At 53.4% G+C, this 20,938-nt stretch overlaps 5 protein-coding genes across 5 annotated transcripts; 2 read left to right on the top strand and 3 right to left on the bottom strand.

Annotated features, from left to right (window-relative positions):
• Nucleotides 1–220: 220 nt before the first annotated feature.
• On the bottom strand, nucleotides 221–3,458 carry CORC01_08910 (sodium/calcium exchanger protein; the record flags this gene model as incomplete). Its single annotated transcript, XM_022620540.1, has 2 exons — nucleotides 221–566; nucleotides 631–3,458. Coding segments are annotated over 2 exons (3,174 nt in total), but the record flags the coding sequence as incomplete, so codon positions are not given.
• Nucleotides 3,459–4,003: 545 nt separating this feature from the next.
• On the top strand, nucleotides 4,004–6,771 carry CORC01_08909 (barren protein; the record flags this gene model as incomplete). The annotated part of the gene is made up of 4 exons (XM_022620539.1): nucleotides 4,004–4,095; nucleotides 4,159–4,777; nucleotides 4,829–6,427; nucleotides 6,496–6,771. The coding sequence occupies 4 exons, from the start codon at nucleotides 4,004–4,006 to the stop codon at nucleotides 6,769–6,771; spliced, it is 2,586 nt and encodes an 861-aa protein (XP_022472929.1).
• A 2,370-nt stretch (nucleotides 6,772–9,141) lies between these two features.
• CORC01_08908 (HMG box protein) lies at nucleotides 9,142–11,035 on the bottom strand (the record flags this gene model as incomplete). The annotated part of the gene is made up of 5 exons (XM_022620538.1): nucleotides 9,142–10,376; nucleotides 10,480–10,534; nucleotides 10,595–10,771; nucleotides 10,823–10,856; nucleotides 10,917–11,035. 5 exons carry the CDS (start codon nucleotides 11,033–11,035, stop codon nucleotides 9,142–9,144), a joined length of 1,620 nt encoding a protein of 539 aa, XP_022472928.1.
• Nucleotides 11,036–12,234: 1,199 nt separating this feature from the next.
• Nucleotides 12,235–12,366, bottom strand: CORC01_08907 (uncharacterized protein; the record flags this gene model as incomplete). Its single annotated transcript, XM_022620537.1, has 1 exon — nucleotides 12,235–12,366. One exon carries the CDS (start codon nucleotides 12,364–12,366, stop codon nucleotides 12,235–12,237), a length of 132 nt encoding a protein of 43 aa, XP_022472927.1.
• Nucleotides 12,367–17,840: 5,474 nt separating this feature from the next.
• CORC01_08906 (uncharacterized protein) lies at nucleotides 17,841–19,639 on the top strand (the record flags this gene model as incomplete). The annotated part of the gene is made up of 3 exons (XM_022620536.1): nucleotides 17,841–17,927; nucleotides 18,390–18,409; nucleotides 19,459–19,639. 3 exons carry the CDS (start codon nucleotides 17,841–17,843, stop codon nucleotides 19,637–19,639), a joined length of 288 nt encoding a protein of 95 aa, XP_022472926.1.
• Between the last annotated feature and the right edge of the window lie 1,299 nt (nucleotides 19,640–20,938).

Below are 20,938 nucleotides of genomic sequence, written 5' to 3'. Positions count from 1 at the left end.
TTGTAATGTGTAATATATGTTTATAAACTGATGTATATATAGATTCTTCGTTTCCCCTTCTTTGTACGTATGAGGTAATGACTGTCTATAAGTGAAAAGACACAGATTTCTTTCAGCTTCTCGTCGCACGCTATGCTTGGGTATACTCATACGCGTAATACACTACCGCAACATTGATGCAGCTGGTACCTGTGCCAGCAGCAAAGGAAAAAATGTACCGTTAGAAAGTAAAGGAATATGACACGTCAGTCCACACTCCAGTCAACTCGACAATGACGTTGACGACCGTGCTGATCATCCACAACACGATGAGACCATACCCTATCTTCCGTGACATTACCCACTTGTTCATCGGAACGATGATCAGGAGGCCTAGCAGTGTGATGAGAAGCGTTATGGCCGAGATCAATAAGGTACCTCCGATCTGGATCTTGTACGAATGATACTTGAACGGCTTATCGGGATGCTTCTTCTGTCGGTGGTTGGCAGCCTGGTACATCATGTAGACGCCGCCGATGCCGATACCGAGAAGGATGTTGAGCATGGGACCACCGAAGCAGGCAGACCTAGCGGAAAATTAGCATGGTTGTCACCGATATTGGGAAAAAGAAGGTATGAAGAAAGACTCACAATGCCATAACGGGGAATCCAAGCCGGGCAACAGTGATATCGGCAATCAGATCGCCCACACTATTGCCCGCTGCGAAGATGGTCAGTCCGAGGAGGGCCTCGGAGATGCCGAAAATGACCCCCACTGCCTTCAAGACGCCAACAACTTCCCCGGCAATGGTAGAAATCCAGGCGATTGCAATGATGAAACCCATGAAGCAAAGCAGAAAGTGGTACTTTGGCTTCTTGTCGGGGCTAGTTGCCAGGAGAAGGAAACCGAGGAGAATCGTAGATCCCAAGAGTGTGTACAGGACGAGTCTGGCGAGGACCTTGTACGGCTGATGAAAGTCTTCCTTCATGTTTGCCCAGACAATGATGACGGCGAACAAAGGCCCAGTGAAGAGCTGGATCGCGACGAGCCATCTGTTCCACTGACCTGACTCATCGACGGGAGCAAGACTGCTCTCCGAAGGCAACGGCGCTGCAGGTTTCACAGCTTGTGGGTGACTTGTAGGTATCTCGGTTGCCAACCGCGCACCACTCGGGGAGTCGATTGCGATGAGTGCTGGAGAGCCCTTCGGTGAGTGATCGATTGACTGCCCGCGAGAGTGTGACAAAGTAGACCGTCTAAAGCGCTGCCATTCTGACTCTCCCTCGTTGTCGTCGTAGGCATTGGCGGGAACAGGAGCATCGCAGTGAGCATGATCCCGCATCATGGGATCCAGGGCAGTCTCGTCGAATGAATCGTCCGCGCTCTCGTTTTCGACCACCGGGAGTGTCAACACCAGAAGCAGGATACTTGGCACTGATATCGCACTGACAAATCTGTCCCAATGGCTTTTCTGCTTCCAACCTAGCAAGGTTGGGAACAAGGTTGCCCAGAAGATGTGCGGAGGGGGTAGGATGGCGTATGGCCACCACCTAATGGGCTTGGGGTTGGCCATCCCATAAGGCGCAAATGGCACTTCCAGGCGAGCCGGACCAGGCGGCGCAAAGAATTCGGTCGGCTCGCTTTGAGCAGCTGGCGTCAAAACAAGGGGCGACTCTGTGTATCCGGGGAAGGGCGATGCGGGCGAAGATCCGACACTGAAACTGCCACGCCGACTGGGTATTTGCAGGGAAAGTTGACCAGGTAAGGGCCTGGTCTCTAAAGGTTCGCTCCCGCCGGTATCCTGTCTTTGAGGTATTGTGTCGACAGGAGGAGGTGCCAAGTTACCACCGATTTTGTAAGCTGGCGACAAACTCCGGTTTCTGCCCTCTTGAGCCTTTATCTGTTGGATGGGGTCCGCTGGCGCTGGGAACCGCCACGGCGATTGTTCACGACCGTTAACGGAGCCGGGGATATCGCCGGATGACAAGGCCCGATTCCTGTTCTGGCCAAATTCTTCAACGGCACCTATCGTGTGTCGCCCCGAGTCGGACGGCGGCCCTCTCACTGTATTCGTTTCACTCTGTCCTCCAAGGTGGTTGACCGAGTAGGCTCGTCCATGCATCGGTCTCATCCTGTGGTTGCTTTCCTTTTGCAGTTGAGCCAGAGCAGACCGGAACTCTAGAGCGCCGACGAGACTGGGACGGATGGGCGTGAGTGTGTTGCGCCGTCTGCCTCTAGAACGTAACACTCGCATACTACTGGCCATCTCCGCCACGACGTGTCGCCCATGATCACTGTCTTCAGCCTCATCATCACTCCCTCCTTGACCGTCAAACTCGATCCTAGGTCCGGCTTCAAGTGCACTGATATCTCCTGCACTGGAGGCGGCTGCAGAGGTGACTTGCCGGTCTTCGTCATCGGGATCATCGCGGTATGGTTCCGGGGCCAGGTCGTCGCTGAGATGCCCCACAGTCCCGTAGACAAAACCTCGCGCGGCTGCTTCCCGGACCCGCTGCTGGCTCCGCCTTGTCGAGTACCAATGCCAGGTGACAACGGTAACCACGTAGAAGATGTAGTAGCAGACCATTGTTATGCACTCCCACAAATGCAGATGGCCATCTGCTAGGAATACCATGGTGAAGCAGACAGCCACGATGAAGAAGGAAAGATCCCGGACGTAGGTCTTTCTGCCCACCTTAAATTCGCGAACCAAAGCCATGGAGCCGGCCACCACCGCGGTGATGAAGCTTGCTGCGCCGATCAATTCGCCAACAGCCATGCTGGCGCTGTTTGAGCCCATGGCTGCAAAAGTACTGAAGACGTCGGGCGAGCCATTGCCAAAGGCTAGGAAGGTGACGCCAGCCAAACTCTCGCTGAGACCCAGGATTGCAGAGATGGTGCTTAGGTTAACGCTGAAGAAATCGCTTGCGGCGATGCCAATGGTTGTGAAGAGCAAGCCGAGCCAGCAGACCAAGATGATAAAAGCCAGCCACTGAGCCTTGCCCAGGTCGCAGTAATACAGCGTCAAGTAAGAGAGGAGGCCAACCTCGTCGTCGGCGCAGTTAGCCTTGACAAAGGCACACTGGTCATCAGCGCTGTGGACATCTCGGCACTCAGTGAACTCGGATCGTTTGGCGAGGGGTGACTGTGAGACGTCTTGCAGCTGGAGCTGTCGTTGTGTGGCCCTGGTCAAGAGAGACCAGGATGCCAAAAGGCATATTAAAAAGACGGTCGCGTAGAAAGGCCGCAAGCGAAGGGCGCCCCCTCGGATCTTGGAGGTCGTTGGCATGCTGACGTCAAATGCTGATTGTAATTGGCTCATCCGAAGCCATGGCAGACCGCGCTGTCGCGTTGGCGTGGCCGTGAAGCCGCTCGTTCCGCCGGATAAGGAGGAACAGGTGTCTTTCAATGGAGTTGCTATACAGCAAAAAGAGGGCTGTAGCGGGTTTGAGCTGAAATGCAAATGCAAGCGCTTCTCACCTTCATGTACGACTCATGGGGTCTGAGGGAGGCAGCCCGGGAAAACCTGCCCAGCCTCCTTCAGGAACTATGAGCGACGCAAGCTTCTTGGCCACCACAGGCAGGCAATACCCTGATTGCGCCAAGTATTTGCGTGGGAAATCCCCCTCCGACGTGGCTGTGCTTCAAAGGAGCGGCAACTCCAAGAGTGGTGGGGCTGCTTGCAACGGCAACTGCAAGAGAAGAATTCCATACCTTAGATAGCCCTCGGCAGATAGGTAGCGGCGTTGCATCACGTGCAGATAACGAGGCCGATCCAATGTGATGTTTGGACGAAGCGGCTTTTCAGCTTCCCCGCCCCATACGGCCCGGAAGGATAAAATAGACACCTAATATTCCAGGCCGAAACCTCTGTATTGTTGTTTCGCGTCGCTCGGGACGTGGTTTTGGTGGGGAAAGTAAACACAAGGCTCGCCCATTGAGCACAGCACAGCACAGCGCAACACATTCGCAGTAGCAGTCAACAATTTCGACGACAACCTCAGCGCCAATAACACACAGAAGATGCCTCGAGTGGCTCAGGTTCCGCGCGCAGGCAGCGTCAGAGCGACCTCCGGGTCAATGAATACGTCGCCCTTCAAGAACTCACCCGTCAAGTACGTTTGCGACAACAGCCCGCTTTCCGATTTTGCATAGCAACGAAACTAAACAATGCACAGAATCCCCCTCAACGACGATGCGGAAGAAAAGGCGCGACGAGCGCACTCTCGCCACGCTTTTCACGAGCGCCAGCGCAACGAATTAAAGGCCGCTGCCGCGACTCCTCTGCGCAGAAACAATGGCAGCTTAGAAGATATCGAAAATGACACACCGGGCTCAAATCCCAAGACACCCCACGCTCGCGGCAGTCGAGGCAGACAAGTCATTGTTGATGACGACGACGATGAAGGCTTCGTGGTTAGCGGAAGCGCGGTCACGCCTATGAAACGAGTACCGATTCTTGCCAATTTCGAGGAGTGGATGAAGATGGCCACAGACAACAAGATCAATGCAAATAACTCCTGGAACTTCGCCCTGATCGACTACTTTCACGATATGTCACTTCTCAAGGAGGGCGATGGAGTAAACTTTCAGAAAGCTAGTTGCACGTTGGATGGTTGTGTCAAGATTTACACGAGCAGAGTTGACAGTGTCGCAACTGAAACCGGCAAGCTATTGAGTGGTCTCGCAGACAGCAACAACAAGAAGAAGGGCAAGGAGGGCGACGAAGTCGAGGGAGAAGAGAGCGAGGAGGAAGTCGACGAAGATGGCAACGTCAGGAAGAAGCCGAAGCGAAAGGTATGTGCGGAAAGGCATATTGGCTGTGATGATTAGCTGACTTGTGGACAGACACAACGATCCTCCGAGGCGACCCTCGCGCCCAACTTCTCCTCGCTTCAACTCAAGAAGTTTGAACTGGAGTTCGCCGTGGACCCTCTCTTCAAGAAAACCTCCGCAGATTTCGACGAAGGCGGCGCCAAGGGCTTACTGTTGAACCACCTCATGATTGATGCCCAAGGACGCATCGTCTTCGATAGCAGTGACGAAGTTGGTGACGCACATACCTCAAAGACCCGAAAGAAGAACGACGACGCCGAGGATGAGGATGACGAGAACACAGAAATGCAGGATGTTTCGGCAATACAAGACGAGCCCGAGCAGGAGGAAAACACTGAAGATGTTGAGATCGACCTCGGAGCTCTCGGCGCCAAATTCTTCTCCGACCTTGGTCGTCTCGATGAGCTTGACGTCTGTCCATCATTGAAGAACTTCGACCTTGGCGACCCCTCTGGTTCCATGGACATTCCCTTCCTCAGAGCACCGGACGATTGGAGAGGTGACCAAGACAAGGACAAGAACCCCGACTTGTTGGGCGACAATTCTGGCATGTTTATTGACGGTGACAATGCTGCCGGCTTTGATGACGACGATCTTGGTCTAGGCGGCTTCGAGCTCGGCGCCGACGTGGCCTTTGGTGAGGGCGGTGAGGCTTGGGCCAGGGAAGCCGCTCTTGAGCCTCAAATGCGGGTCTACGATGCTGGCCTCGGAGAAGATGCTGCCGACGGTGACGGAGTCGAGATGCTCGACCAAGACAATGGAGACTTCGTCGTATCCATGTCTCACGCTAAGAGTGCCGACAAGATGCATGAGGACATTCTCGGGTATTTCGACCAAGCATTGCAGAAGAACTGGTCCAGTGCCGAGCACTGGCGAATCAGAAAGATCAAGGACGTCAACAAGCCAGCCGGTCCTGCCAGGGTGCGCAAGGAGAAGGAGCCTTTTGAGATCGACTTCTCAGCACCCCTCGATCAAGCCTTGGCCGACATCTTGTACACTCAGGCTTCAAGCAACTCCGCCGTTTCCATGCCCAAGAAGGACTGGAAGTCAAAGTCTCGCAACCTGCTGCCTGATGACAAACATTTCAACTCAAAATCACTTCTCAACCTCTTCCTCAAGCCCAAGGCACGTCTCGGCAGGAGGCGAATTCTCGGAAACAGAGGCGGCATGTTTGGCAATGCTGGACAAGACAGAGACGTCCCAGAAGGGGAGATGGACGAGGCGTTCTGGGCACAGCAGAAGGCCCCGGTGAAGAGCGAAGACGAGCCGCTGCCGGAGGGAGACTACGATGCAAACTTCTTCCAGGACGACGCTCTTCCGTTTGCCGGAGGCTTGGACGATGACGACGATGAGTTTGCGGATGCCCGTGAGCACTTGTCGCCCGGGGCCGAAGGGGACGTGGGCGCGACGGAAGCCCTCGGCATGACGGCTTTGCTCGGCGGCGACGCTACTACTAATGCTCTGACCGGCGCTTTTGGCACGACTCTTGTCACGCAAACCCGTCGCATGCGGCCAGACTACGTGCAGTTCGCGCGTGTTGCCAAGAAGGTGGATGTGAGGCGCCTAAAGGAGGAGATTTGGAAGGGCATGGGCCTCGAGGGCCTGGACAGCGTAAGTCGACCCCCCCCCCCCAGTCGCCCTTCACTTCAAGGAACGAATTGTTGCTAACCTCTCACTAGGATTCCACACATCTCTCAGCGGCACCGCCTGCTGATGACGCAGCTGCACCGCCCGCGCCACCCACCAAGGATACCGAACTCAAGTTCACCGAGGTCATGAACAGCCTAGGTTCGGTGTACCCCAAGGCCATGATGGAGGACATCTCGACCAGTTTCTGCTTCATCAGTCTGCTGCATCTCGCCAACGAGAAGGGCCTCGTCATCGAGAAGACACCCGAGCTCACTGAGCTGAACATCCGCAAGGACTGGACGGCCGAGATCGTGGGAGGGGAGTAAGTTGTAGTGGTGGTGGATTATTCGTAACGAAAGAGGGGAAAAGAACGGAGGGAAGAGTTGTGGCGGGATGATTGTGATTTTTTCTCTCCCGCGCCGAAGAATCGGCGTTTTGTGTGTCTTTGCTCAACGACGGCATGTTTGATTTTTCTAGCAAAGTGTGTTGGGTAACCTTGACGTGTCATAATGACCTGGGCGGAAACATTCCATTTTTATAGCCTTGCCGTTTTCTACCTCAGGGTACTACAGGGCGGGCTTGAGCTGGAAAAGGAGGGGTCTGAACGATGTATTGCGAACGCGTCGTATGTAATGGATCAAGAGAGCAAGACCAACCTCGCTGAGGGGCCGAGGAGGTCTCTTTCCTATTTTGCTTGTTGCTTCATCTTCTTCCTCCCTCCCCCTTCTTTTTTCTGCTTGTCTGTCTGCAGACGGCGCGCCCAGGCCACGGTTCGTGATATGCATAAATAAGTATTGCTTCCGTCGTCTTAATTAGCTTGACCGTTATGAGACGGCCGGGAGCTAAAATGCCCAAGTAAAAATAAAAATGCTCGTGCCCGTTTTGGCGTACAGTAGTCCCCGTAACCTTGCTTTTCAGATCGCACTTGAGTAGAGATGAAAAACACAACATTTTTGCCGATCAGGATTTTTCTTTTCTTCTTTTCCTTCTTCCAATGCAATCTGAAGGGACGACGAAAGGAATGGTCGGATGGCTGGTCGCGCAACGGGCAGAACCCGGAATGGGGACGGACCTTTTCTTGACCTGGAGCCGCTGAGAAAAATCCATCGGATAACATTCACACAAAAAGTCGCGAAGCCCGTTATTTGTGCAGCACTACTTTATGCAGAGGCGTCAACGAGAGGAGGAACATCCCCTTTGAGGATCTGAGAATCATGCAGCATGCAGACAGATACCTTCACCGGCCTTTTACGCGAGAGATGCAACGTAAGCCTCCCAGTTTGTGCCCCATTTGGGCGTTGCTGGTTCATGGGTAGACTAGTTGCCAATGATACCAAACCGTGATAAGACTGTCGAACTCTCCTCCTGCACAGATTCCTTCTCCTCGTCACTGCTCCCCCCCCCCCCCCCCCCCCTCCACCCCCCCAACCCCCCCCCCTGTCTGCCCACGCCAAGCAGCCAGCCCCACGCCCCCCCCCCCCCCCCCCCCCCCACCCCCCCCCCCCCACCCCCCCCCCCCCCCCCCCCCCCCACTTCGTCCAATCAAACCCCCACGATTGTTAGGAAAGCGAAGAAAAACTATCAAGCAACTGAACCATACTCGCAACATCCCACGAGACAGACACAACTTTCCTCTAGGTTCAATATTCACCTCACCCTACTCATCGCCGGTGGGGGGGCGCTCACAAGCAGGGGGTGGTAGTACTGTTGGGGACTGGCGATCGGAGACTAGTTTCGTTTGAAGCGACAGGGGGTTCCGCCGAACAAAAAGTGAGGCGCAAAATAAAAAAATAAAAACAAGAGCCAACCAACCGACCCTGCCAAGACTGGGGGGTTGGAAATCAGGCCAGGACCCTGAAATCCTGACCAAATTATGACGTTGGAGGTGCCTCAGGGTACCTTTGTCACTAGTCCAATGAATGGTAAACTTCAGCCATGCAGGCGCCTCGGATTGGGCAAGACCCTTCATTTTATTGCCTGTCGTTCGGTTTTTTGTTTTATTTTTTTAATATTTTTTTTGGGCGTGGACACTGGCGTGGACACTAGCGTGGCGGGCGTCGGCAAAAGGATTGGCTGCTCCTGAAAGGTAACGCCCGTGATGGTCCGTCACAATGTGAGGCAGAGGAAGGGTCCCCCTTCTATTGTGATTGACGTCATAACCTCCTGCCTCGTTGTGTTTTCCTTTTGAACACCTGCATTCCGAATTCCTCTCGTTCTACTCTCTGTCATTTGAACAGCTTCGTCAATTGAGACTGCATGCTTTGTTCATACAGTACGTTTGGTTTTTTTGGCGGTCCTCGAGCGACCAGAAAAGCTTTTGTATCATGCAATACCATTTAGCACCCTATATCCCAGAGTTGGTTCATCGTCTGGCCATGCCAAACAGCTTGCAACGCCATTTGGACTGAAAATAGGTGCCACGTCCAAACGGATAAAAACGCCAGGGCTTTCCAGTTGCGCCACCTCAAACAAGATTCCGAAACGGTGCCAATCCACGAGGGTATTCAAGTAAACAAACACACCGACCTCAGCCAACCTGGCTGGACGTGACCGAAACGCTGATGCCATCAACGAAAAAAAAGAAGCTCCTGCGAAATACCCGATCCGGACTGGGAGCTTATATCAATAGATTGCGCAATGTTTTTGTCAAACAGTGCAGTCCGCCGCTGCCCATTGCTCACCGAACTCCCAATCTTTTACTGAACACGACGGTTCACAATCTCGCCCGCCCGCACCAAAGCGCTCATTCCGTCAAGCTTCGGGTCGCTCCTCTCCTGCACACCGAGGGAGGTTTGGGAGGAAGCGCCAGACGACGCGTGCGACACGTTCGATCCTTCAGTCCCCGTTGAGGAGGTAGACTGGAATCGCAATAAGGCAGGTGGGGACTGGTAACCTTGAAACCTCATTAGCCTCTGCGGAAAGCCTTGCTTGGGTTGACCGTGAGTACCATTTATTGCCCCAACAGGACCTTGTGCCTGCCCGGCAAATGGCGGCTTTTGATCCTGGAGCAATGGCGGTCCAGTGGGCGGCGCAGTCGAGAACGGCGATGGCTGCAATTCGAAAGGAGGGCCTGGCAACGTCTTGTTCGACAATAAAGCGTGAATCGGAAGCGAAGATTCGCTGGGTGTTCTAGGGAACGACAGTCCAGAGGCGGACGAGGATAAACTTCCTGCGGAAGAATATTCGTGCTTCAACGACGGTGGTACGGAGGGACCAGGGTGTGTTGGGGGCGCGAAGTTTCCAAAACCGTTTGCTTCCGGTGATCTCGAGACGCCATTTAATCCTCGCCCGTTATTGAACACGTCGGACAGTGATGGAAGGTGTGGAGGTGCCACTGCTTCTGCTTTTACTTGGCCTTCCGTCCACGTTGGGCGATGACTCCGAGTTTGCGAAGTACGAGGGCTTGTAGAGTGCAAGCTTTCCCGGTCGAATTGCAAGCTGACAGGAGAGTGTACCGAATCATCGACCGGATGATGATGGGAAATTGGAGTTGGAACGGCCGTCGAATACTGCGACTCGGACAGAGACACCACAGAACCCACACGCTGCTTGCGATTAGGAGGCGGCTCACTTCCCTGGTGGCTCTCAGTTCCACTACCCGTGCTACTGAGGCTCCCTGGTGTTGCACTAGCACTCCCACCATTAGGCAGACGAACACTCGAATCGAGCTTCTGCCGTTTCGACGACTCCTTGGCTGGAACTTGGTCAGTTGGGCGGCCATTCGAAGCGACAAACCTCCACGCACCTTGATTAGCGGAGGCTTGCCGTGCCTTGAAATCTTGTAGGTACAGGTTGTATTTCCTATACTCGGATGTCTTCTTATACTCCCCCAAGTCGTGGTTGTATTTCTCCTTCGCCTTCAACGCTGAAGTTTCGTATGGTTCCTTCTCACCAGGAGTCAGATTTTGCCAATGCTCTCCGACAAGCTTAGCTATCTCGGTAAAAGTCAGATTTCGACCTTTCAAGTCATCGCGCATTTCTGTGGGGCTAGTCAGCTCTATTCGTTTCTCGCCACTTTTGATATTATGTCGTACTGTTTGAGAAGAGGACGTAAGCCGAAGGCGGCCGCTCAGGTGCATTTTCATCGGGCTGTCTTGGTCAGTTGTGTTCAGGTACAAGTGTACGACTGGAAAAGATCGCAATACGTACCTTTGGATGACGGCGATACTTTCGCTTCGTGGTAACCGGACCCTCCTTAACCTCGCTTCGGGGTTGATCAGGACGTTGCGTCTCTGGTTTTGGCTCTTCTGCACTTGCTCTAGAGGGCGATACTAGTGATGCCTCCGGAGCGAGCCCGCGAGAGTTGGCAATACGTCTTTGCAGTTTCTACTTTGTGTTAGGACTTGATGGCGGCCACAAAATTGCACCAGAACTCACACGTCGGTGTCCCAATTTGACTCCAAGCGTGTCCCTGGAAAGGTATTGTCGTCAGTCTCGAGACTACGTCGTAGCAATAGAGCGGTTCACTCACAAATCAGACTCGGTTATGTCCAATATCGTCTCCCACGTATCGAATCCTTGATCGAAAAATATGCTCAGGTACTGCGAGATGCCTAGCTCGGCAAAAATGCTGTCGAGTTCTTGCGCCATGGTTGAAATGAGGGACGTATATCGGATACCGTCGACTCAGAAGTGTTATTGTTCCGGAGCGGTAATGCGATGATTGGCAGACCTTTGGCGCGTCGAAAATGACCACCAAGAAATTGGCGTGCACAGCTTTCTATTTTTTGATCGATTTTCTTTTCAGGTTCGAATCCTCTCGTTCGGTCGTCGATTCGATTCGCTACGTCTCGGTTTCCGTCGCTCGAAGTCGAAGCACTTCTTTATTGTGTTACGGTCAACCGACAATCATCGAAAACTTCCTGCTCAATCGAGTCGCGGCAGTTGGGCAGCGACAGGCGACGCCTGTTTCGAGGCTAATAAGTTTCGGTCGGCAAGTAACGTCCTCTCGTGAGCTTCAATGGTGCGCAAAACAGTCTAAAGGCGACGACGTTGAAGTAGATCAGTTTTTTTTCCCTCGAGTGCTGAGCGAGGTTTACGTCTGTTTGGGGCGTCGATGATAAGTAATTGCAGAAGAGGAAGGCGTGTGGCAAGCATGGCGTGGATATACCAAGTTGGTGGCTGCAATATGGAAGATGGATCTCGATGACATTGAACGAGACCGAGCTTTTAGGGTGTGGGACAACGGCAAGTACCAGACCAGGCAAAGAGGGGCGTCGGGATTCTGATGGAATGGGATGTGCGCTCAGGAAAGAATACGTACTTTGTGAGAATGCGTTTTCTGAGCCGGCTCGGCGGTTCACAGCCACATGAACGACGGGGAAGAGCAGATGGCTTGGTGGATGAAAGCACGGCGCGTCTAGGTATGGTGGGAGCGATGAGGACTGGACCCAGATGGTTTGGTCGAAGAAGGGGGTTAGGTTTGGGAGAAAGTGAACAGTGCCGGCAAAGTCTTCCTTTTTCCCCCCTCGTCTTCCTTTGCACGGGTTGGAGTTGGGAATTGGAACGGTGAAGAAGAACTGGGGGGATGGCCGTCTACCGAGACGGAGAGGAAAGCGACCTTCAGTGAGCAAAGGTGCGCATGGAACGGAGGAAGGGCGAGGTAAACGGTTCGAAGATTGAACAGACTTAGCCCCGCGGTGATCGACGCGGATTAAGAGGTGAGGTCAGAGGTGTCAATAGGAAACCTCGAGGGTGGGTGTGTGTTGATGGCACTGGTAGCCTCAGACGTCGCCGCAGACTTGTAATCCAGGGTGGCATGTCCAATGGCCCAAGCCCAAACAGAGAAGCTAGAGCAGCAGACTGATGGATAGCTCAAGGTACCCAGGACAAGCTCTCTGGCGTCTGATCGCAGAAACCGACTTCTCAAAAGTCGGCAAGGAGGAAACCAGCAACAGTGCGCATGTTGAGTGGAAGCCCATCGCAAAGAAAAGCGGGATCGAGCACAAGGACAGACAAATATGGAGCCTTTTGGGAAGAGATGGAAAGACATGGGTTTTCAGCGAGTCAGGAACAGGAAACGGCCGCTTGAGATGGGCCCTCGGGATACATGCAGTGCCTGTACCGGTACATGAGATTCGTACCTTACCTGATCCATGCCTCTTTCCCTTCCTCTCTGCCTCATTCTGTCTTTGTGAGGGCACTCTCTCCTTATCCCGGTAAGCCCAAGGCACCCAAGGCAGTGACGCCTCAGGCCAGAACAGCACATGGGTACTTCCTACGGAACTTGGAAAGGGTGCTGCTAGTGGCAGAGAGGGGGGTGGGTGTTCATCCATCATCCATCTTACCCTCCTCGTCTTCCTCGCACTCAAAGTCACTCCCCTCGACTACAGAGTACCTGCGCGAACACAGACACCGCAGACACGCTAGGGTCTGATGCGCCAGCCCACCACTCTCTCATGAACGGAATCTGCTCCGTACCTAACTCGACTGCGAGCGCGGTAGCGGCATCGTGGCACGCCTCGCCTACAGACAGCATTCCAAAGCCGTACCTGCACACACTCTCTCACACCAATTGCAGAACACGCGATGCCAGGACAGCACTATCGAAAAGCCAGTGCTGACCCTAGATTGAAGACGGCACCTGCATCAACAATTCCTGAATAATTCCTGAATTGGCGCTCATATTCGGCAACGGGCCCTTCGAGACCATTGCGGGTCATGCCGCCGTCTCCAGAGCATTCTCTCTCTTCATCTCTCCCACAAGACAGCAGGGACCGAACCTCGACCTTTGGGTCGCGGAACACCGCCGTCAATCAGCTGACCCAGAGAAGGAACATCGCTTTCAATGTAGACTGGCACTGGCAAGTTGCTGCGGTATGATGTAGGCACGCCAAATTGCTGGAGACAATAACCAAGCAGCACGAGACCTAAGTCGACGGAACTATGTCTGACTCTATAAACAACCCTGCGATCAAGTTACCATTGCCTACACACCAATGAAGACCTGGCCGTGGAAGTGAATCTCGATGTCGATTACACCTGCAATTCATTGTGCTTCTTAGACAATTCAACACTCGCGTTTTTCGACGTGTCAGCGGTTGAGCAGCCAGCTAGACTGGTTGGACCACCACAGATGGCTATTCACACGCCACTACGCGGGGAGACGGAGCATTGCATCAAGGATTGAGAGACAACTGAAATCGAAGAATTGCGCAGCGATCGAAAGCCGCTGTCACCCCTGCTACACACGCTCACGCGGATGAATCTGGCCACCACGGGCCTCGAGTAACGCACCTCGTCCATAGGTAGCTGTCCCAAAGCACTGTGCGGGTGAGACAACAGACTGCGAATCAGGACGACGTAATAATTGCGTTGACGTCTCGTTCCCTTCGCAAAAGTCTATCCGTACCTGGCGGATCAACCCAAGTGGTTGTACCAGCGTCCACACAAACTACATGGCAATGTTTCGGTGATCAATAAGTCAGAATTCGACCCCTGGCCGATCCAAGACGAGAGGTTGTGTGCGCCAGAACACGAAGTCCTTGTCCCATCAGACAGACCCAAAGCAAAGGCCGTCCGTCATCAGGGGGGTTCGCATGGTAAGTGCTTTGCCGGTAGGATATGTCACCGAATTTGCAGAAGAATCGGATTTGCGCAATGCGATTACTGATTACCTATCCGTTTATGTCGTGTAACTCTGGGCCCGACACCAGAGGCAACTTCGCCGTCGGCTGACCTAGTAAGCAACTGGATTGCCTCCCATTTAACCGAAATTTCGCTTTGTGACGGAGGGGTAAAAGACGAAAGCCATCGTCAGCCTGGAGATTGTGCATTCGGCTGGAGATGGCATTTGGGTCGCAAAGTGAGGCTGAGAGCACATGCATCTTCACTTCTCGGTTGTCACTGTCTCCACAAACCATTAAGAGCGTTCTGGAACTCGGGCCATCTCAACGAAGTTGGACAAACCGACAGGCGAGCAGGATTGGCACGGCATCTAGGCGCGTGCAGACCCTTTTGACGGGGCTCTGGAACGAGAGATATGCATCAAACAATGCTTTACGAAAGCTGACAAGCACGGATTAGGACCATGGACCGGCCCAGCGCTGCCAGACTGAACCCGCCCGCAGTGCCAGAACACGATCCAAGCCATTCCGTACCCCGTTAGTACCACGCTGCAGCCCAAATACGCGACAACGCGCCAGTAGAGAATAACAATCATGGCCACATTCGAGCTTGTCGACGATTGACCATTGGCGGATCGACCGTGGTGGTTCGCATGCTAATTTCGATCCGTGATAGAAATGGTCAAACTGAGGACTCTGATATTAGCAACACGAGGTATCTTGGTTCAGTGTACGGATACCCACGGTCAACAACTCGCATTGCTACGAGAGTTCATTTCACCTTCTATATCCTAACGCCATGGCTGTGGGCTCTCGCGGCAGCCTGCGGAGGGGGTTGATCTATCCATGGACTCCAATGAACGACGGATGGTTTCGCCGCGGAACGTGCTACCTACCTGCAAGCCTAATGGCAGTGTTACAGAGCATCGACGCGCTAGTCACCTCCCGACCTCCGATATTGGCCTCCCGCCGTGACGTAAATTTGATGCAGCGCGAGGCTTGCGGAACCGACGACCTCGGGCCAACTGGGAATACTTGGATCTCGTCGACGATGTCCGCGCCGAACGAGGACAGGCTAAAGGGAACCGCAATGAGCTCGTGGGCCGTGGTTTCATAAAAAAATGAAGATTAGCGGGCAAGGAATGGGCTGATGATAACCCATCGGCTCGTCTAGGCGCCGAGAGAACGGAGACTGTGAGCGTGAGAGACTGGGAAGAGGCATGAGAGGAAGACAAGCTTGCGCGCGCGGGGGGAGGTAAGAATCGTCGATGTTTGCGCGTGGCCTGCAGGCCTAGTTGAAGCATATCGTCATACTGGGCATTCGAGAATACGATCGCAGACGGCACAGACGATCACGATGTGAGCACAAGCGACAGGGCTGATGCTGTTCTAGTACTCTGTGGGAGAGGTCACAATGGCCTAGAAATCTACTGGTACAAAAGTATCTGTACGAGCACCAGGCCGAAGCAGAAGTACAAGACGTGACTTTGCAGCGAGCAAGCCAAAAGAAGGGACTTTGCTGAACTGTCAGACTGCTCAAGGCGAAACCGTAAGTTACGGAGGATGGATGGATGGGAAGCAATGATGGCACTGGATGGGTGTGCAAGCAGGTTCCATTGACTCCGACACGGTGAATTCCAACATCTCGATCGCGAACGCCCATTTCCCAGTCATCGAGATTTGAGCCAAATGCCACCTGCTGCTGGTTTGAGCTTGTTCAGGGAAGGGGAAAAAAAGATTGGACCGCACAGCTGCGTCAGTGGGTTGGTGTTGTTTGGGATCCGATGTCATTATTATTATTTTCCTGATCAGACTCAGCGAAAGTCCGATCGGACCAGAGAGGGGGGTTTGGTCGGCATCTGGGAATGCGCTGCGGCATCGAAAAAGAAGGTGACCTGGAAAACCTAGTTTCCTTCCCAGCGTGTCGGGTGCCTACTTGCCTACGTGCCTACCTCCCTTCACCTGTACAGGCCTTACCTACGTAGTAAGCCTGCACCTAAGCCTGTAGGGGATAGGGGAGGGAATGTTGACAGTTTCCGGCTGAGTCCACCCGGACCCAAGTTGGGTTAGTCCCAGGCCCCGACGATACCCATTGGAGAGACTGAAGTGTACAGCCACCCGCTCTGTTGCCTGAGGTAATCCACCCTGTTGACTGAGGCAGTAGTATGACGACGATACGGCTCACTCTGCAACGGGGGAATCCAGACTCTGGCCCAGCGTCGCATCTTCTCTTCACTCGCCTTGCCCCATCTCCTACAGTAGTCTGTATGGAAGATAACCTCACTTTTTCTGTCACGCGTAACAACATCAGCTAACCGAGTTGTCTATCGTCGGGAACGCATAAGTAGGAGAATCAAAAAGCCATTCCGCCTAGTGGAATACCATGATAGTTTATCATGAACCGGGCCTATCTATTCTCTTCGACTCACAAAGTACCTACGTCCACTGGAGGGCCACTGACCTTAGAAACACACAGTGTCTGCCTATCCAAGGCCTATGCCATTACCTCCCACCACAAGGTACCCATGGAAGACGGTGAAGCTAACCACAGCAGTCATAAAGAATTACCGCGGCAAACGACCACATTCATTCAACTACGACCTTTTGGCTTTCTGGCTGCATCGGCGCTGTTCTCTGCCTGCAGTGGTAAGGAAGCCTATCGGTAGGTTTCCAGGTTGTGTGGGAGAACACACATCAGATAGCATCAATCAACCCGGTTCCCGACGCGTTAGGTTGGCACGATGCTTTTTTCCCTTTACAAACTTGGACATGTGGGCCATGTGTGATGAGTCTACATCGGAACCGACTCGACTACCAATTCATTAAGTGTAGGGCAATCGACGGAAAGAGTGACGGCAAGGTGCTATTCGGAATCAAGCCGAAGTGCTCGCAGTACTTTGACATCCTTGGCATCCCTCGGACTTGCTGCACAGCTTGTTATAGGAAATACATCCGACGAGATACGGTTTCTTAATACGACGGTGCTCTAGTTCACATGCTGGGAAGCCTCACCGCTACAGATGGTTACGAGTAGGCCGCAAGCGACGATACTGAGCCTTTGAGAGGGTTGGCCCGCAAAAATTTCTAGTGCCCAGAGGCGGATTCGAACCGCCGTCAACACGGATCGCTGTATAGAAGAACCACAACGTATCATCCTAACCAACTAGACGATCTGGGCCACTGGTTGTAGTTGTCGACTTGTGACAAAATGGCATATATAATGGACCTCATAAAATTTGATAGTTATGCTCACCGTGGACTGCCCTCATTACATAAGCGGCTCCTTGCAGGCACCTTCCCGAGTGTGAGGGGTTTGAGTGGCACCGCATTTCTGCCGCCAGTCGTCGACAACTTGTCCACGCACGTCTCAAGACCATACAAAATCCCATACATCCATCCCGGGACATTCTGCATTTACTATCTCTTGACACGACTCCGAATTATCGCCTTTCTCCCGGCATCGCCGAACCCGTGTCACCTGGTACGCTGAGCCACAACGAAGAAGAATTGGGCTCCAGGCCGAATCCACGCAAGCTTGCGCCCTAGCTTGGCCAAAATAAATAACGAAAAACAGAGTAGCATCGAGTGTTCAACGGCGGCCATCGACGACAAACATCAAAAAGGCACCAAAAATCGCCGTATCCGCATTTCCCATCGTTACGACACGTATACCAGGGTTGGACCGGTGTCCGTAGAGGATTAAAAAAAGAGGGTGATCCCTCTATTGAGACCCCCAAAATCAGGCCACCTTCTTCTCCCCTTTTGTTTTTCCCGGCCAATTTTTATTTTCTCGACCGTTTGATTCGCCAGCACCTCAACGTCTTCCGAACATGGCCCCACCATCTAAGGCGCCCGAGTCCGCCTCCACGACAACGACCGGGCACGATGGCGACTCGCCGGTGGATAACATTGCCCAGGTACGTTGTTGTCCGTATTTTCAAGCGGCTTGCTTTGGCTTGGGACCCCCGACACCGTAAGGAGGCGGCAGCAACACCTGAGCGGATAGCGCTGTCAGGCGCAGAGCTCTTGAGGTGGGCTTAAACCGTGGTCCCTAAGGTGTTTTGCTGGCCACTACTCTGTATACCTCGGTTTACCGTCTGCCCAATGTTTCCCGTCTTTCCCTCTCTCGCATTCTCTCATTCTCCCATTCTCCCATTCGCCCATTCCGCCCCCAAGTCCCTCGTCCCGTCCCTTCTCCCACTTGCCACCTCTGGCACACCCGTTGGTTGCTCTCCGCTCGTACAAACGGAGCGGCTGGGGACTTGGCCGGTGCTCATTGTAACTGCGGCAGAGGAGAGGCCAGGTGAGGGCAGAAGGGGGTGGCATCCAATGGGAGAAACCACCCCACCTAGACTGTTCCAGGGCTGACCACGTTCTAGGCCTACAAGGACCTGCTAAGGTACGCTCATTCGACGAGTTATTTTCCCTTCATGTTGCTCTCCCCCCCCACTCCCCCGTCTGGGAGGACGAATGCCAACACCCCTTGTCCTCGCGCCCATGGTGTGAAGGGATGAAACGCCCCTCCCTTTGCTTCACTCACCACAAAGTTGAGAATGGCATGTTTGTACCCTGAACGAGTCGGAGCTGCCTCCGAAGCTGCAACTCCGAGCAAAGCGCATCAGTACCAGCGTCTAGCCCAGTGGCCCAGATTTTCCCTCGGATCCTTGCGCGGCGCAGCAGGCAGTGCCTGTGCACACTCATTCGTTCGTGCAAGACATCGCCGAACCTTTCTCATCTTTGGAAGTTCCCCTTTCTGTTCATGGCGCATTCAGCCTTGAACTATCCCGGATTTGGCGCTGGCTTACTCTTCTGGCCTGTCCTCGAAATCCAGCCAGAGTTTTTTTTTTGGTCTCCAGTCGCTGTCATTCTAAACTTCAACTCCGCAAGTATATGTTCCAGCGCAAGGGGCTATAATCACCAATCCACGACCTAGCATTAGTCTGGCCGCTCACTCTCAATCGGGGATGTCGCACAGAAGCGAGACATGTGCTTCCCTCACTCGATCTGGGGAGGGAGGTTGGACGGCTTTTGGTCCGGCATTGTCCAATTCGCTGTCACAAACCCATGTGTAACGACTGCGTTCGGTTACCGCTCCTGCAGAAAGCCCATATCGTTGAAAGTTCTAGACCCTCCCTTTAGACCAGACTATCCGCGGGCACCGAGAGCCTAGGGACGAATACGGCCTCGAGCATCTTACACCTCCAAGGCTAGTGCCACATCAGTCTCAGCCCATGAGCCCTTCGCAACGCCCAGGGCCGTTGTCAGATCACGTCCAATACTCTGCATCGCCAGACATTCGGGACTACTGCACTTCCCCTTGCTCCCCGCCGGGGTCTAGCCAAGCGGCAGGACCGAGAAGACAAATTCCCATATCCCGTTACCCATCAAGAAGAGCCCTCGTGACCGCTATCATTTCAGAGGATTGGACTAACCATAAATCGCATACAGAGGCGAGCAGGCGGCCAGCGCACTCGAGGCAAACCTGACGAACCTGGAGGGTCGACTCGATGCACTTCTAGCCGCCTTTGAATCGGCTCAAGAGCCCAGCAAGGACGGTACCGTGGCACCGCCAGGCAAAGGCTCAAATGAGCCGGACTCCAAGTCACAAGAGGCGGCGAAAAAAGCCTAGGTCTGGTCTACTCGTTGTGCCGGCTAGTCCCTGACTGGGAGATCCGCCCGCCGCAATGAAGGGCCAGCATGAGTGATGTTGTCACGCTGTCTAGTCCATCCCTCCCGCATCGCATTGCATCGTATTCTGGCCCTTTACGGTTCCAAATGGAAGCGAATTCTGGGGTTTGCGACAGATCGAGGTGGCGATAATAGCTCCTGCATGCCTAGGCCAACGATCCTGGCTAGGGATCAAGGTGCCACGGTGCCAAAGCTCCCAAAAACCCCCTTCTACTCCATGCTAGCGGTTCTTTTGCTCCGGCCTGGCCTATCATATACATTCTCACCGACCACATCCCATCACAGTCGCAACTCCCATTGATGCAAATGCGCACGCGCACGTGGTGATTTCTTTTCGGGCTTGCGAGAGAGGTACCGGCATTAGAGGATTTCTCATGGTACCAGGAGTAGAAGTTCTCGGCTTTGGGATACGGGGGGGCGAACTACGTGCCGGATTTAGGCGACGTTGCCACTCGCTTATTGTAACTGGGGGAAGGGGGGCGCGCCTCTACAGCTGCCATCTACATACCTAGGAACCACTCTGATCCTCCTCCTTGCAGTCCTCCTTGAAGAGTCTAGAACTTTGCTTGCATTGGGCCGCTCCGTGAGAATTGTGATCAATGTGATTAACTCGATTTTCTGATTACCCGGACAGGAGCGAAACCTCCTTGAAATACATCCTTTGACTTGGCCTCACCCGCTCCCCCGGGGCCAAAAGTGGCTCGGCCGATTGTCTAGTTTTCCCCTTTCCACCAGATGGAACCCCCCCTCCCTCTCCTCGTCGTTGCATATTCAAATGGGGGGGTATCCAGCGTCCAATCCTGACAGGATCGTCGTCGACAAATGAGAAGTGAGAAACGTAGATCCCCGATCGGGGGGCGAGCCCAAAGACTCCTGTCAGTATTAACATACCGGATCAAACGCTCCGTTTATTTATTTTTTTGTTTGGTGATTGTGGAAAATGCCCGGCTTGCAGGTGGCAATACGTTTGGTGTCTGGAACTCCTAGCTCAATCGACATTTTGACACAGCTCTGGGCCAGGAAAGAAAACGGTACGTCTTTTATTTTCTTTCTTCTGTCTGGAGCCAAAATGATTATTGCATCTCCTTGCTAATACGTTGGTCAACTTTCCCAACCTCGATTGAAAATAATTAAAATAAAATTAAATAGGGGGGTTTAAGCTGTAGCATAAACAGCCGCGAATATTCTCGCAGGTTCTGTATTATATACGTTTACAGAAAGTCCTCAATAGTACTTACTA

The sequence above is a fragment of the Colletotrichum orchidophilum genome (genome assembly GCF_001831195.1).
Source record: "Colletotrichum orchidophilum strain IMI 309357 chromosome Unknown Scaffold_78.1, whole genome shotgun sequence".
NCBI lineage: Eukaryota > Fungi > Ascomycota > Sordariomycetes > Glomerellales > Glomerellaceae > Colletotrichum > Colletotrichum orchidophilum.
The sequence above is the reverse complement of the archived record's forward strand: the minus strand, read 5'-3'. Positions and strand labels throughout refer to the sequence as shown.